The following is a 14743-nucleotide window of genomic DNA, read 5'->3' as shown; positions in this document are numbered from 1 at the left end:
ATTTAATTGAACAAAATGTTGGTGGTTCTTCTTACTAATGTTACATGTAAAAGTACTAATATACCACATGAACCTAAAAAATTTTAATTTTGCAAATTAAAAGTACCAAATGAGGAAACTGAATTTAAAAAAAAACATATCACTCTACCTCCAACAGAACATCACTTTATTGTTTATCTGTCATCAACAATGTAAAACTCTACTAGATATTCCATCCTGGTTTTTAAAAAAGGTAAAAGGTTACATTGGATTGGCTACTCTTTTATGAAAGAAACTACAGCAATCATGGTAGAATGAGCTTTGAGGGAAAATTTTGAATGACTTGCCCTTCCCACCCCCCTATACTTACTCTGCAACAGCAGAGAGAAGTGTACATTAAATCAAACACCTGTTAGATTACTTTTAAATGCACAGTGACAATCTGGGAAACTGTACATGATAGAATCACAGAAATGACTTAAATAACCAGAATTACATTTTGTATGTGATCATTCAACCTTTAAGTAATCCTTGAATTTTCAATGTTTTCAGTGCTTTTGGAGAAATTTCCATTTATCAAAAAGAATCTAGGTTAACAGTATTGAGACTGAAGTACGTGAAATACAAGGATTGAAATAAAAGTTTATTTGAAATATGGCTAATCTACTAAACTAGGCAAAAGGGGAAGAAGAAGGATGGGCAGGATAGAAGGGGGGGCAGGGAAAGGAAGAGCAAGGAAAAGGCAGGGGAAGGGGGAAACCCAGACTTTTTCTTCATTTCAGAAGTTCTTCCATTGCAGTGTATCTGTTATACAGCTCTCTGCTTTCAGTCCATTTCTGAAGTTCATATTGCCTAGGCTTTTTTTTTTTTAAACTTACTGGTCAACCCAACCAGTACTGCTGCCACACAAGTGTAACACAAGAATCTGAATGCATCAAATCTTCCTTTGCTGTGATTTCTTCATGGCCCCAGTTTTCTGTTTCTCTTTGAACGGGCTTTGGTATTTCCTGGATTGTACACACAGGGTCAGGTGGAATGGAGTTCCAAATCACTCTGCACTCTGTAGCATTCAGATTTCTTTCTGCAGCTAACCTCCTGACACGTTTTCAGCTGTTCTGTAGCAGAAAGACAATCGTGGTGTTCAGGCAGTGAACTTTCACCCTTGACCCTGGGGTTGCAGACCATTGTGTTTAGTGTATCCCTGAGTGCAGCTATCTTGCAGGATTCACTTCCTAGTGCACCGAGATTTCCTAGGTTTCCTCAGATTAAGCCCCAGTATGCATCACCACCGACTGTGGTGTGGCTATGGATGCCTGAGGCCGAGTTGATTCTGGTAGATGTCTGACCTCACTTAACCAGACTGATCTGTGGTCTTCCCATTCATACCCAGGCTGTCCAACCTTCATACAGCTGAGCCAAGTTATCTAGATTAGTTGCTTCCTTAATCACATAGTCAACCTGTAAAACAAGCAAAGCAAAAAATGTTTAAAACTGTAACAATTTTAAAAATAGATAAACTGGTTTCGGAATAGAGATGAAAAGATTGTGATTCCCAAATGAGGCATCAGTTTAGATGACTTAACTAAAACTTGCAAGAGCAACTGGTACATTTAAAAATTATAAGGCAAACTCCTTAGGAGAGTGAATTCTATGAGAAATCCTTACACTATGCAACACAGGTTTAAAATCTTGAATATTTGTTGTAAAAGGTGTGCTTTTGGTACATTCTAAAGAGTACTGCATTTGGAGTCAGAACCCAGTAAGTCTGCAACTTACTACCTGTATAATATTGGATATGTCCCTTAACTTCTCCAGGCCTCAGGTTCCTTATCTGTACAAGAGGGTTAGATTAATCTTTGATGTTCTTCTAATTTTAAACTTATGAATGTAAAGCAAATAGGGCAAGGTCCACACATGAACAATGTATAAAAAGTTTCCTTATTACAATGTCTAATTCCTTAAGTTATAAATCAGTGATATTATGGGATGTTAAAGCTTTACTTCTAAGTACATACAATCCTCTCCAAGCTACTTAATTTTTCTCATTTGTAAAAATGATACATTAACTATTCTAAGAGAAAACTGGAATGTGCCACTTATTCACACCACAGCTTCCATTACAACTAGTAGACAATCTCGAGGTATGTAGGTGGAAATATCTTTTTTCTGTTTGGCAAAAGCTGGGACAGATATTCCCCAATGTCTTAAGCAATGTGTAAAGCACAGTCTGTTAAGACACTGGGAGGCTTCTGATAATAGACAAGAGATCCCTTGATGCTGAAAACATTCATTACCTTTCAAAATTTTTAAGAATTCTGCCTTTCTGAACCAAGGAACACACCCTCAATTTCTAATTTTTAAGCCTAGATATATAATAATAAGTAATAAAGGTCTTTGTTCAGCATGACTCCCAGTACATTTTCAAGAAGCACTTATCAAGCATCTATCAGGCACTATGTTAAATGCTGTGGATTTAAAGACAGTCTGGGAGTGGGGGTGGGTAGAAGAGGAAGGGAGGGAAAATGATGAAGACCAGGAAAGGTCTTCCTAGAAGGTGGGCTTTTTGTTGAGACTTCAGGGAAGCCAGGAGGTGGAGGTGAGGAGAGAGGCACATTCCAGGCATGAGGGGCATGCCAGTAAAAGTAATATGAATCAGAAAATGGAAAGTCGTGTTTTGTTTTTTTAGTGAGGCAATTGGGGTTAAGTGACTTGCCCAAGGTCACACAGCTAGGATGTGTCAAGTGTTGGGTCTGAGGCCAGGTGTGAACTCAGGTCCTCCTGGCTTCAGGGCTGGTGCTCTATTCACTGCACCACCTAGCTGCACCGGACAGTCGTGTTTAAGGATCATCAAGGAGGCCAGTGTCATTGAATTGGAGAAGGTAGAGAGGAGTAAATTTATAAGACTACTGGAAAGGTAGGAAGAAGCCATATTGTGAAGGGCTTTAAAAGTTAAACTGAGGATTTTGATTTTATGTTTGATACTGGAGGTAATTGGAATTTACTAGTAAAATTTACTGAGTAGCAGAGAGATACAGTTAGATCTGTGTTTTTGGAAGACCAGTTTGGCAGTTGAGTGGAAGATGGACTAGAATGGGGAAAGACTTCAGGCAGGGATATCAACAAGAATGCTAGTGGAATTGTTGAGGCATGGGGCATTGAGGTCTCATTTACATTATTCATTTCTAGAAATGAATAATGTAAAAATTATCTTTGAAATAATGAACATTATTGATAGTTTCTCTCTTACTGTCTATTTTTTTAATTAAAAATGGAATCCTAACAGGCTGTATTTAAATTTTTAATGAGCATAATCCTATAATGCTTTGTGATGAGCATTTCAAGATAACTAGTCTTGGACTTATAGGTTCTAGGAACAATAAGATGGTGCACTAGACATTTTCTCTGATCCCCACAACCTCTCAAAAAAAGAAGTTATGCTTCAAAGATAAAGCAATTTCAGCTGAATCTCTGATCTAGGACAACCAGAATCCAAAGGAAAGGTTAAAAAAACAAAACAAACCAAACCCACGAACTGATAATCACTGACCCTGAGGTCACTCAGCACCTCTCCCCTATTTCCCACGCTAGTGGCAGTGAAGCTCCACTAGGAGATGCAAGTATGACATGGACTTACATCAAACCCACTCCTGCACCCCATTCCTTCTTTTCAGTGCTGTAGAGACCCCAGCTCTAGAAGTTTGTTTGGGTCTTGTGACAACCAGCCTGGCCACAAACAAAAGCTCAAGGGGCTGCAACACTGAAACAACAGTGCTGCAAAGCTCTGAACTGCCTGTAGCAGGGAAAGCAGGTTTCAAACTGGGGGTCAGTTCTGACCACCCAAAAGTCAGGGCAGAGACCTAATTGGTGAACTCTGAATTGCCCAATGTGAGAAGAGACCAAGATGCTCTCAGTTATTTCCTAAGGAAACTATAATGGGGAGGAGCCAGAAAGTGAGTCATAAGGAAAATAAGGGGGGAAAAAGATTGAAAGTACCAAAGATTTCAGAAGAAGAAAACTTAAAAAACCTCGAACATAACAAATAAAAGGAAAAAAGTAACAAAAGAAGAAAGTATGACCTCCAGATCTAGTAAGCAAGTTCAAAATAAATATTAAAAGGTACTTCAGAGATCATCTCCAATCCCCTCATTTTACAAATGAGGAAACTGAGGCCCAAAATTGGGCTTCATTAAATGACTTGACTTCAGGAACAGTAGCAAAAATAGTAGCAGAGCCAGAATTCAACCCTAAGTCTTCCCTCCAAATCCAGCACTCTTTTCAATACACCTTACTGTTGTCTCCCTACCACCCTGCCAAGAACCTTCACTAAATAATAACTAATCCCTTAAAAATACTGTTCTAGGATCCTAGATATAGAGCTGGAAGTAAACTTCAGAATATCTAGTCCATTCGTTTTACAGATGATGAACCTAAGGTCCTAGGGAGGTTAGAGGACTTGCCTAAAGTCACATTACATAGTTAAGAACAGAGGCAGAATTAGAATTAGAATTAGAATCCAGGTCTGCTGACTGAAAAATCACTGTTTCTTTAGTACCATGCTGCCTCTATGTACAGATATGTTCACCATATGTTTGAAAAACTATTGTTTTTTAAATAAAAATAAATCTGAGAAAAATAAGTATACAGAGTGTCACAAGTTTGTTGCAAGCTGGCATTGCATAATATATGATAATCCTATTCAGCAACCTACTGTGCAACATAATAAGCATAGTGCTACTGGGCTCAGCTTCTAACCTCACATACTGTTACTTTTAAAAGACCAATAAAGAAAGGTTATTGATATAACACTTCATAGGCATAACAATGAGTAATCTGCTAGCAATATGAATTTCTGTCTAGTGGGATCAGGTGGCAAGTGAAATGGATACCATTGCCTCAAAGTATCAATCAAATCATCACTCAAGGTGTTCAACAAAGTCCTCTTTGAAATGGAAAAAAAAGGGGGGGAAAGAGGAGAGAGAGAAAATGTCACAACATAAAAGGTACCATTAATCAACAGCGAAGCAGTACAAATGAAAAGGTGGGAAGGTACTCAAAGGAGATGTATCAATGAAACATTTTTGCCTTTTCATCATTTTGAGACAGGCAGTTAAAAATCATATTGATTTAAAACATTAACCTAAATGTTAACTGCTTTTAGACCTTTGATACTAGTTTTGTAACTTAAATAGGTGCTCAATAAATACTTCTTGGACTGGAGAAACAAAACTGTATTTTTCCAGCAATATAACAATTTCTAGTTCCACATTTTTGCTTTTTTTAAGAGTCACCTGTTCAGCAACAGACATCCTTCTGTTAGGATCAACATCTCGCCCCTCTAATTTGGCTTTGACTCTCTTCCACACACTCACTGCATATGAGTTTCTTTCCTGCACAGCTGAAAAAAAAATGAAATCGCAAATATTCAAACCACCATTTTTAAAATACATAGAATTAAAGTACACCAAAAGAGAACTTTACAGTAACTAATTACCTTTTCCAGTTTTAGGATCTCTGACTGCCTTTTTAGGACTACAAGCAACACTCTTGCCTGTTCCTGGGACTGTGCTTGGTGGAGTATCTGCTGATGTAGCAAGATTTTTCTGAATTGCCTTTCTTGCGTTCTGTGACATAACTTCAGGCTGAGTCTTCTGGCCAGTGTTGCTTCGTACTGCTTTAAAGATGAGAGTTGATACTATTATTTAAATTGAATGAACAAAAATCTTCAGCTGATACAAACTAAGAAATTTGGCCTCAATGTCCTTCCACTCCCTATCATTAATATAATTTCATTCTAAACTTTAAAAAGTTTATTTGGCACGAATTATTTACACATTGAATTGACTATTTTGAAAGTTGGCTTAGCTGCCTGTTTTGGAAGGATTCCTTTCCCTACAAAGGGTGGCTGAATAGGAGTATCACATATACTATGCAAACTGGCCACATTACTATCTAGAAAACATATTTATACAAGTTCTTAATTTAAAATATCTGATTTCAGGGGCAGCTAGGTGGCACAGTGGATACAGCACCGGCCCTGAAGTCAGGAGGACCTGAGTTCAAATCCAGCCTCAGACCAAACACTTGACACGTACTAGCTGTGTGACCTTGGGCAAGTCACTTAACCCTAACTGCCTCACCAAAAAAAAAAAAAAAAAAAAAAAAAAAATCTGATTTCAACTTTTTTTCTTCTCCCTTTCCCCCCAATCACAAAGGAATACCTGCAGCGAAGGTTGGCTGATAGGTAGCAGATGATGTTGGACTTGAACATTCATTTGTTGCATCTGTGACTAGGGGTGATGCAAAACTCACTAGATTATTGTAGATGCTGAAAGATAAAAATAAAAATACACACTCATAAAATCTATTTTTAGAGCAAGAGTTAAATATGTAAATTCCAAAATCATTTAGAAGATTTTTGATGCAGTAAAAAAATGCTTTAATTTGAATTTAAAGACGACCAGATAAATTATTTAAGGTTTGCTTACATTTTTACTCAGTCAGTGACTGAGAAACCACTCTTACCTCTGACTTTGTGTTTTCAGATCTTTCAAAGTGGGAGTTATTTCTTGCAGCATTTCAACATGCTCCTGACTGCGCACTTGACCCATAGCCTGAACTAATGTAAACAATACTGTCTGAATGTTGTCTTGCCATGATTTGTATTCCCCTAAGAACTGCCTGACACTGTTTTCATAAGGAACATCGTCACCATCTGCCAGTGCAGCTTCTTCATCCTGAAATGAAAACATTAAGATATATTTCTATCTTGCTATTTCTTTTTCTTATATACCTTAATAAAAAATAATGGATCTCTCAAAGTTTTATTTTTCTATCACAGAACCAAAAAAAAAATTGACTTAAAAATACAACACAAAATGCAATAATTTAGTGATATACACACCATTCAAGGGCAGCTAGCTGGCACAGGATAAAGTGCTGGGCCTGGAGTCAAGAAGACTCATCTACCCTTACACACTTACTAGCTATGGGACCCTTAAGCAAGTCACTTAACCTTGTTTCCTCATCTGCAGAATGAGTTGGATAAAGAAATGGCAAACCACCCCAGTATTTTTGCCAAGAAAACCTCAAATTGCATCACGATCAATCACACACACAACTGAAAATGACTGAACAACAACAAAGACTATTCAATTTCCACTGGCAATCTAACAGATACCCTTTTTTTTAAATATCCTAAATGATATTCATTTTTTAAAAAATTTTAAGTTCCAAATTCTCTCCCTCTCTCTAGCACCTACTCCACCACCAAGAAGACAAGCAATATGATACTCATTATACATATGAAGTCATGCAAAACATATCATGCTGCCTCTTTCCCACCCCATGCCCCCCTAAAAAAAGACAAGAAAAAAACAAAATGAGAAAAAAACTTCAATCTGCACTCAGAGTTCATCAGTTCTCTTTCTGAATGTGGATAATATCCTAAATGGAAGAATAAATTTTTCTAAATAAATTTTCCCCAAATGTTTCTAGTTCTGTGTCTGTCATTAGCTGTGTGACCTAGGTTAATAAATGGGGAAGTCATAACTTCTCCAGGATTTGATTTCCTCATTTTACGAGAGCAAGGGTCAAGAAATTACAGTTCCTAGGCCAAGTCTGGGCCCAAATCCAAAAAAGCTGCATTTTAAAAAATGCAAAAATCATCCTTAGTTCACTGGCTATTCAAAAACAGGCAGGCTAGATTTGACCCATGAGAGTGCCCATAAGAGCAGGGGTTTCTTGCACCTATGAGGTGCGAGAAAAATAAATAGCTGATGAATGGAAGAGTTAAACTGGATCATCTCTAATCTTTCTGACCCTATGAGTCTTTAGAATCTGTTCTATGGTACTTACTTTCTTAGTATTATAGTATTCTTCCATGCCACAAAAGGAGAAAAAAAAATATTAAGCCTTAAAGTCTTCAAAAATAGTGAGTTTAACACTTCATGTGAAAAGAAATGTCTCTGCAATGAGGTTTACTTAAGCTTATTTAAAATACAGAATAGGTTTTGTTTAAAAACCATAAAACTCCAATATCATGTCTTCAGTCTTACCTTGGCCATTGCTTTTAGCAGATGCTTGACATCTCCAAGTTGCCTGTTGTGACCAGTGAGGACTGTCTTAATGTTATCAACCAGGTTCTGAATTGCTTCACAGACAGTTTCTATCTGTTGTTCTTTCTCTGTCTGAACTACCCTCTGAGTAGACATGTCCTGACTCAGTTGTTTGTGTGCTGACAAAAGCCACTCAGAGCTGCCAATAGCATGTTCAAGATTAGTACCCTAAAAAAAAAAAAAAAAATTCTTTTAAGAATCAATTGAAATAAAAATGTCTTTGACCATCATAATTAAAACACAATTTTAACAACTGTCTAACTGAACTATGTTGGTTACACTGTCCAAATGCTACCACAGATTATGACTATCTAATTACACATTAGGTAGCCCACTAAAAGAATGCCCAAATTTCAGCACTGTACCTATTACTTACTGCCAGACTTTGTAATATTCAAATTTACCACTTGCTGTATTAAAAAAAAAATATGTAAAGGAATACATAATTTAGAACAGGTCTAATGGGAAATAGCAAAACTTGTGACTACAACAATTAGTCAATTAACTTGGGAACATAGTTTTAAAGAATTCATTTTTTCTTTCTTAAAATTCAACACTTACCACTCTTTGTAGTAAACGAAGTTCTAACTCAGAAACCGAACTGTTAAACTGTGATGCAAATGAACACATTTGCTGACAGCGTTTGATAAGTTCAAATAATGAAGCATCCAGGTTTAAGGCTTCTGCAGTTCTAGTTCTTAAACTTTCAAAATGAATAATATTGCTGCAGAGGAAAGTTACCTATGAAGGAAAAGAGTGAATATAAGTGAATATAAATAAATTAACAAGATTATAAACAGAAATCTGAATTACCCAAAAAGTTAGTCTCAATTTCACTTTTTAAAAGAATCTCACTTCTAAAGGAGAAATACCACAGACATATTTAGCTATGTAGGTAGAAGCTATTGAGAGAAGTATGGGCAGCTAGGTGGCATAGTAGATAGAGCACCAGGCCTGGAGTCAAGATGACCTGAATTCAAATCTGGCCTCAGATACTTCGTAGCTGTGTGACTCTGGGCAAGTCACTTAACCTCGACTGCCTCAATTTCTTCATCTGTAAAAAGAGCTGGAAAAGGAAATGGCAAACCACTCCAATATCTTTGCCAAGAAAACTCCAAATGGGGTTACACAACAGTGGACACCACTGAAAACAACTGAACAAAACTGAGAGAAGTATTCCAGTCAATAACTACCAGTTCATCTCCTATTTCTTTAACATTCCCATTAAACAGGAAAATTTAGAATTGGTGATCATTCCAAATAAGTTCAAAGGCGTTAAATACTTTATACCTGATAGGTTTTTGTAAAAATTTTTAGTGGTTGTAAATAATCTTTTGAAATGAAAGGTCATTTCTTAGAGCAAAAATTCACAAAATCATAGATTTAGGAGTAGAAAGGGTCCCTAAAGGTCATCTAGTCCAAACCCTTTGTTTTATAAATGAGCACACTGAGGCCAGAGAGAGGAAGCACCTTGCTTCAAGGTAATATGAATTCAGATCTTCCATTAATCACATAATCTTCTATTTCCATTTTTAATGCTCTAATACTTTTGCTTAACCTTGTCTTCTTCAATTCATAGTCCACCACTATGACCTCCTTCATCCAAATGCTAGCTGGGGCAGTTTGGTTCATGAAATCCCTGTCAGACAAAACTGGATTTTAAAGCCAATTAGGGAAGAGATGATGTTTACTTCTCCAAATGCCCACAAAAGTTAAAGTGTAGCAGGCGGAAGGGCCCCTTGTTTGCTTTAAGTGTAGACATTTTCTATGCAGGTTGCTATTTACATAGCTATAATTTACCATCAAACAAAATTTCTGCCTTTATATTAAACTGTTAAACAGTTAAAAAATTAAACAGTTTTGCCTGCTGTTTAGCAAAGAATAGTAAGAGGAACATTGAGCTGAAAGGTGGATTTGACCCTTCTTGACTTAAATTGTATTATATATAGCCAAAACCATCAAAATTACCTGGTACTATATAAAATAGAAGAAAGTGCGTTTGAGTGCAAAAATATGCACACAATGGAAGAGCAGAGATTCCATAAATTGAACCAAAAAAACTATATGTAACAGAGCTACAATTTCATGCACTATCCTTTTTCTATTCTACTCTGTACATGGAAATGCTCATTTTATTTGGTGTTTGCACCAAAAACTGTTAAAAAAAAGTTTTAAAAATAAAGAATTTAAAAATAAAACTTAAAGAAGAAATCTATGAAGATAAGCATTTGATAATCCTACAGTAAATAAAAACTGGGGAAAAGGATTTATTTCATATATACTGCTAAAATACTGGATTACATATAGTAGACAAAAATTTAAAATGAATCAAATACCAGAATCAGAAAGAAAATTAGAAGAAAATGGAATCTATCTCACCTATGGAAAGGAGATACATTTTCATCTATTGAACAAATTCAAATAAATTATAGTAAGAAACAAAGTAAACAGCTTTAATTACATAAAAAAAACATTCTGTAGAATTGAGCAGTTTACTCAAGGTAAGAGAGAGAACCAGCAAATTTAGGGAAAATTCAGGCCACAAATGGAATAGAAAAAAATAAATGTGAAACTGATTTAAATGGGGCATTTAGTTTCTAAAAGAAGATACAAATAAAAGTCATTAAAAAACACTCAAAGTACCTAATAATCAAAGGAATATAAATTTTAAAAATGCTGAAGTACTACCCTTACTCATACAACACTGACAGAGACTGATAAAAAAAAAAGTCAAAAATCAAAGATGGTAGGGATTTCAGACAAAAATGAACACTCATGTTAGAGGTTAATTTTTGCTGAACAATTTGGCAAGACACTGCAAGAGTTATTTTTAAAAATCATACTCTTTGACTCAATATTTAGAAACAGACTCTTCGTTTATAAAGAAGAAAAAAAGTTCTTCGATCAAAGATGTTTAATAGCAATTTAAATATCTAACAGTTGGAAAACAGTCAAACTGTGGCTTATCGATGTAAGCCTACTAATAAAATTAAGACTTTCAAATATGAGAAATGTAAATAATATGGAATGATCTATGAAATAAAGCAAAACAAAAAAAGCAGAGAGTAAACATCTTAGTACATTCCCTCTGAAATTACCTATTTTTATCCTGTATATATCTTATTTTGGGTTTTTTTTGGCCTTTCTCTGCATCCCAATACTTAATATAGTGCCTGGCACAAAGCAGATGCTTAATTAATGCTTGCTGACTGGGGTGCTGTCAGTATAGTGTGATACAAATAAGATGGCTATACTAGAGAGAAAGAATACTCCCAATATTGCAAAAGTTTGCATTATGTTTCCGATTACTGGTTGTAACCTGATAAAGGATTAATTAAAATTGTACTTACCTCTAATAAGAGCCTTAGGAGAATGGCTATAATCTACTGACTTATCAGCAGGTTGCAGACTATACTTCACTGTTAAGGAAGTGTATTACTACAACCTACTAGCTCCAATTTCAGATGACTAGGGGAGATGGGCACATGACAGGGGAAGAACAGGATAATAACCCAAAAGGACTTTTGTGTTACATATCAAATATAAAGCTTCTCCAATATCACAGTAGAATACAAACAAAATGCAATTCAACATACCTGACTTGCTCTTTGGCTTTCTTTAAGGACAAGATTCCTTCTTTCAGCAATCGTTGCTTCAAAATCTTGCAAGACTGGGGCCAATGCAGGATTGGCCCCACCTGCCCATTTCAAACGCTGTTCAATACTTGCTTCAAGTGCTGCTAGTTTCTCCTGGAAATTTAAAAAAAAAAAAGTAGCTTCTTTTAAAAATACCAATACAACTATACAATCCCAATAGTGCCAATACTGGGCACCATACAGAATGTTCAAAACAAGATTTATTTATCAACAAACATTTATCATGTACCTCTCTGTGGAATACTGTGCTAGGTGCTTAGGATGATACAAAGTCTAGATTGAGAGTCCTAACCAGTCTATGAACTCTCAAGTACATTCACCAAAATATTTCTGATAATTGTGTCAATATAATGGTTTTCTTTGTATTCTTACATATTTTATTTAATGCATTTAAAAATTAAAAACATTATTCTGAGAAGGGGTCTACAGACTTTGCCAAACTGCCAAAGGGATGCACAGCACAAAAGAGGTTAAGAGCCCCTGGTCCACAGGAAGAGTCCATGGCCTTTCAGGAAGGCAGTATGAGGAAGTGACAGGCAAAGATTACTGTAATACATAAGTAACATAACTAGATACATACATAAGAATTATGATTCTGATAGGAGAATGAATGGTAGATTTGAGAAGGGAGGAAAAGAACATAATCAAGAAGACTTCATAAGAGAATACTGCCAATAGTCTAAGTGGGTGGTAATGAGGACCTACAGTAGAGTAGTAGTGGTAGTGGGAAAAGATGCAAGAGATATTTCAAAAGAAAAATCAATAGGATATGGTGATTAATTAGATATGAGAAGCAAGGGAGAGGAAGAATAAAAGATAGTCTCAAATGGTTGCAAATATGCAAAAACTGAGGAAAGATGGTATTACTGAAAAAAACAGTGAAGGAAGCAGTATAGTTATGCATCAGCTCAGAAGATAGTATTTTATTCACTCTTAAACCACAGCATTAAAATTCCTATTTAAAAATAGTGAGTTAACCACTCTCAATTTCCTTATCTGTAAAACTCAGGAAATAAGTGCCCAAACCTCATGTATAATTTGAAAATAAACCACACAAAACAAAGGCTTAGAGTTCAAAGAAAATTTCATTAAAAACAATTTTGTTCTAGCAATTTCACACTTCGCAATATACATGAAGTCTTTCAGATCACAAGGATTCCATTTAAAGATAGCAATTTATAGAATTCACAATCTGGTTCTCTCCCATGCTCAAAATTTACATATGAAGATAGTTCAACAATACAATGGAAAATATAATTATCTGTTACACTTACTTAATAAATGGGATATACTTGCTGATAGAATTCAACACAGACATCTACTCATTTAATCATGGATGAAATTACTATGTTTAGATACCCTGAAGAAAAAACATGAAGGTTGGCACAACATACCTGCACTGCTGCAATTGAAGTTTCAATCTGACTCAGTGTATGGAGTTTCTTTTTCATACTGGTTAAAATAGCAGAACGGGGTGGAGGTGTAACTGACATGGCTTGTGGTCGACTAATAAGGAGATCTTCATGCTGCCACTATTTCAGGGAAGGGAAAAAAAGGAATTTAAAATTAATTGGCAATCCTTGTAAAAACTGTTTAAAAATATTCATGGCAGCATAAGCATGTATGATGTACTGGGTGAAATGATACAATATATCTTAGGTGCACAAATCTCTAAAGAAGCAAACTGAGGATAAGGCAGAATCTTTGATAGGTTTCTTTCTTTTGAACTGTTGGCTTAAATTTTGTGCCACTTATTTTGAGAAAATCAGTCCAAACTACCAGGGACAGAAGTTTATGTGAACCTTTAAAATCTAATGTGATTTACCTGAAACATGGCAATATGCAGCTGTACTCTTTGGAGGCTTGTCTTACAAGATGAAATACTGGTTTCTAGTCTTCGAACCAAGTCATGTTTCTTCCAAGCAGTGTCATATGAACTGGCTAGTACTGTTGCCCTGTTCATGACCAGCTGAGAAAACTTTCCAATTTGTATGTTATGTTCCACTGCTTTCTTACACAAATCGTCAACTGAAACTTTGCTTTCAGCGCCAAAGTCTTTTGCTTCTACTTGAGCAATTATATCTACTCCTAAAGCACTGATGAAACTGCAAAGAGTAAGACCCAAGGCCTGATTTGGGAGTCCAATTAATAACTGTCTCACAAAGTCTGCTGTAAATGCCTTTATTGGCTTTGCCATTTGGTCCTCACTAAAACAAGAGTTTCTAAAAAGTGTTTTTACATTGACAATCTGTACAGGTCCATTTACAGTATTCTGGTCTTCAAGTGAACTTGACCCTAAAAAAGAAAAATATTCTACTGAATTTAAGAAAGTTGGATGTCAAAGATAAAACAGTGTCCAAAATAAATAAATAAAAGAAAAAGAAAAAAAAAACAGATGGCAGGTCATATAAAATACTAAATGAAACTTCACAAAAAACCCAAACCAAAAACAAACCCACATACCTACAACAGAAAGGGGTAATTTAGGACTCAACCAAGTTCAACAATATTTTGCAAATATGAAACACTTACCTGACAATGTTTTTGAAAAAGTACCACAGAGTCTGAAGAATTCTTTAATTGTCTGCAATCGTTTTAAAAAGAAAATTTCTTCTAGCACTTGCCGGTGATTATCGTCATCAAAAAAATTAACTTGGGTACTCCTGGCTTCCCTTATAATGTCTATCTTACGCCAAGCTACAGGTATTTCCATCTTATTTAGCTGTCAATTAAAAAAAATACATATATATTTCATTCCATTTTCCCCACATCCATTCACTCAAATATTTGCTGCATATATTTAATTCCTAAAATAAAGTTAACACTTACCTTTTCAATTAATAAGCCAAAAGCAGTTTCAACTTGGGCAAACATTCCATCAAAAGCAACTAAAAGCATCTGACCAGCTGACATTTTGGGAGTTTCATCAACTGAACCATTTCTTGGTTGAATCAATTCACCATACTGAGAATGCAGTATCCTGATTAAAAGAAT

At 35.6% G+C, this 14743-nt stretch overlaps 1 protein-coding gene across 3 annotated transcripts in view; it reads right to left on the bottom strand.

The window, feature by feature from the left end:
* Positions 1-791: 791 nt before the first annotated feature.
* LOC114052505 (serine/threonine-protein kinase SMG1) overlaps positions 792-14743 on the bottom strand; it is a 120517-nt gene continuing 106565 nt past the window's right edge. For 2 of the 3 annotated variants that reach the window (XM_027875162.1, XM_027875164.1), the window contains 12 exons: positions 14579-14729; positions 14282-14471; positions 13575-14044; positions 13144-13281; positions 11690-11842; positions 8655-8834; positions 8034-8261; positions 6502-6713; positions 6198-6304; positions 5471-5650; positions 5268-5374; positions 792-1437 (listed from right to left, as the gene is read on the bottom strand). In XM_027875162.1, coding sequence (XP_027730963.1) covers positions 1360-1437; positions 5268-5374; positions 5471-5650; positions 6198-6304; positions 6502-6713; positions 8034-8261; positions 8655-8834; positions 11690-11842; positions 13144-13281; positions 13575-14044; positions 14282-14471; positions 14579-14729 — 2194 coding nt within the window. In that variant the 3' untranslated portion in view covers positions 792-1359. The remainder of the gene's footprint in view (positions 1438-5267; positions 5375-5470; positions 5651-6197; positions 6305-6501; positions 6714-8033; positions 8262-8654; positions 8835-11689; positions 11843-13143; positions 13282-13574; positions 14045-14281; positions 14472-14578; positions 14730-14743) is intronic. The other variant, XM_027875163.1, reaches the window with a different exon arrangement.

Source organism: Vombatus ursinus, unplaced genomic scaffold (assembly GCF_900497805.2).
Source record: "Vombatus ursinus unplaced genomic scaffold, bare-nosed wombat genome assembly UNPS02014807.1, whole genome shotgun sequence".
In the NCBI taxonomy this organism is placed as follows: domain Eukaryota; kingdom Metazoa; phylum Chordata; class Mammalia; order Diprotodontia; family Vombatidae; genus Vombatus; species Vombatus ursinus.
This window is presented reverse-complemented; position numbering and strand designations above follow the sequence as displayed.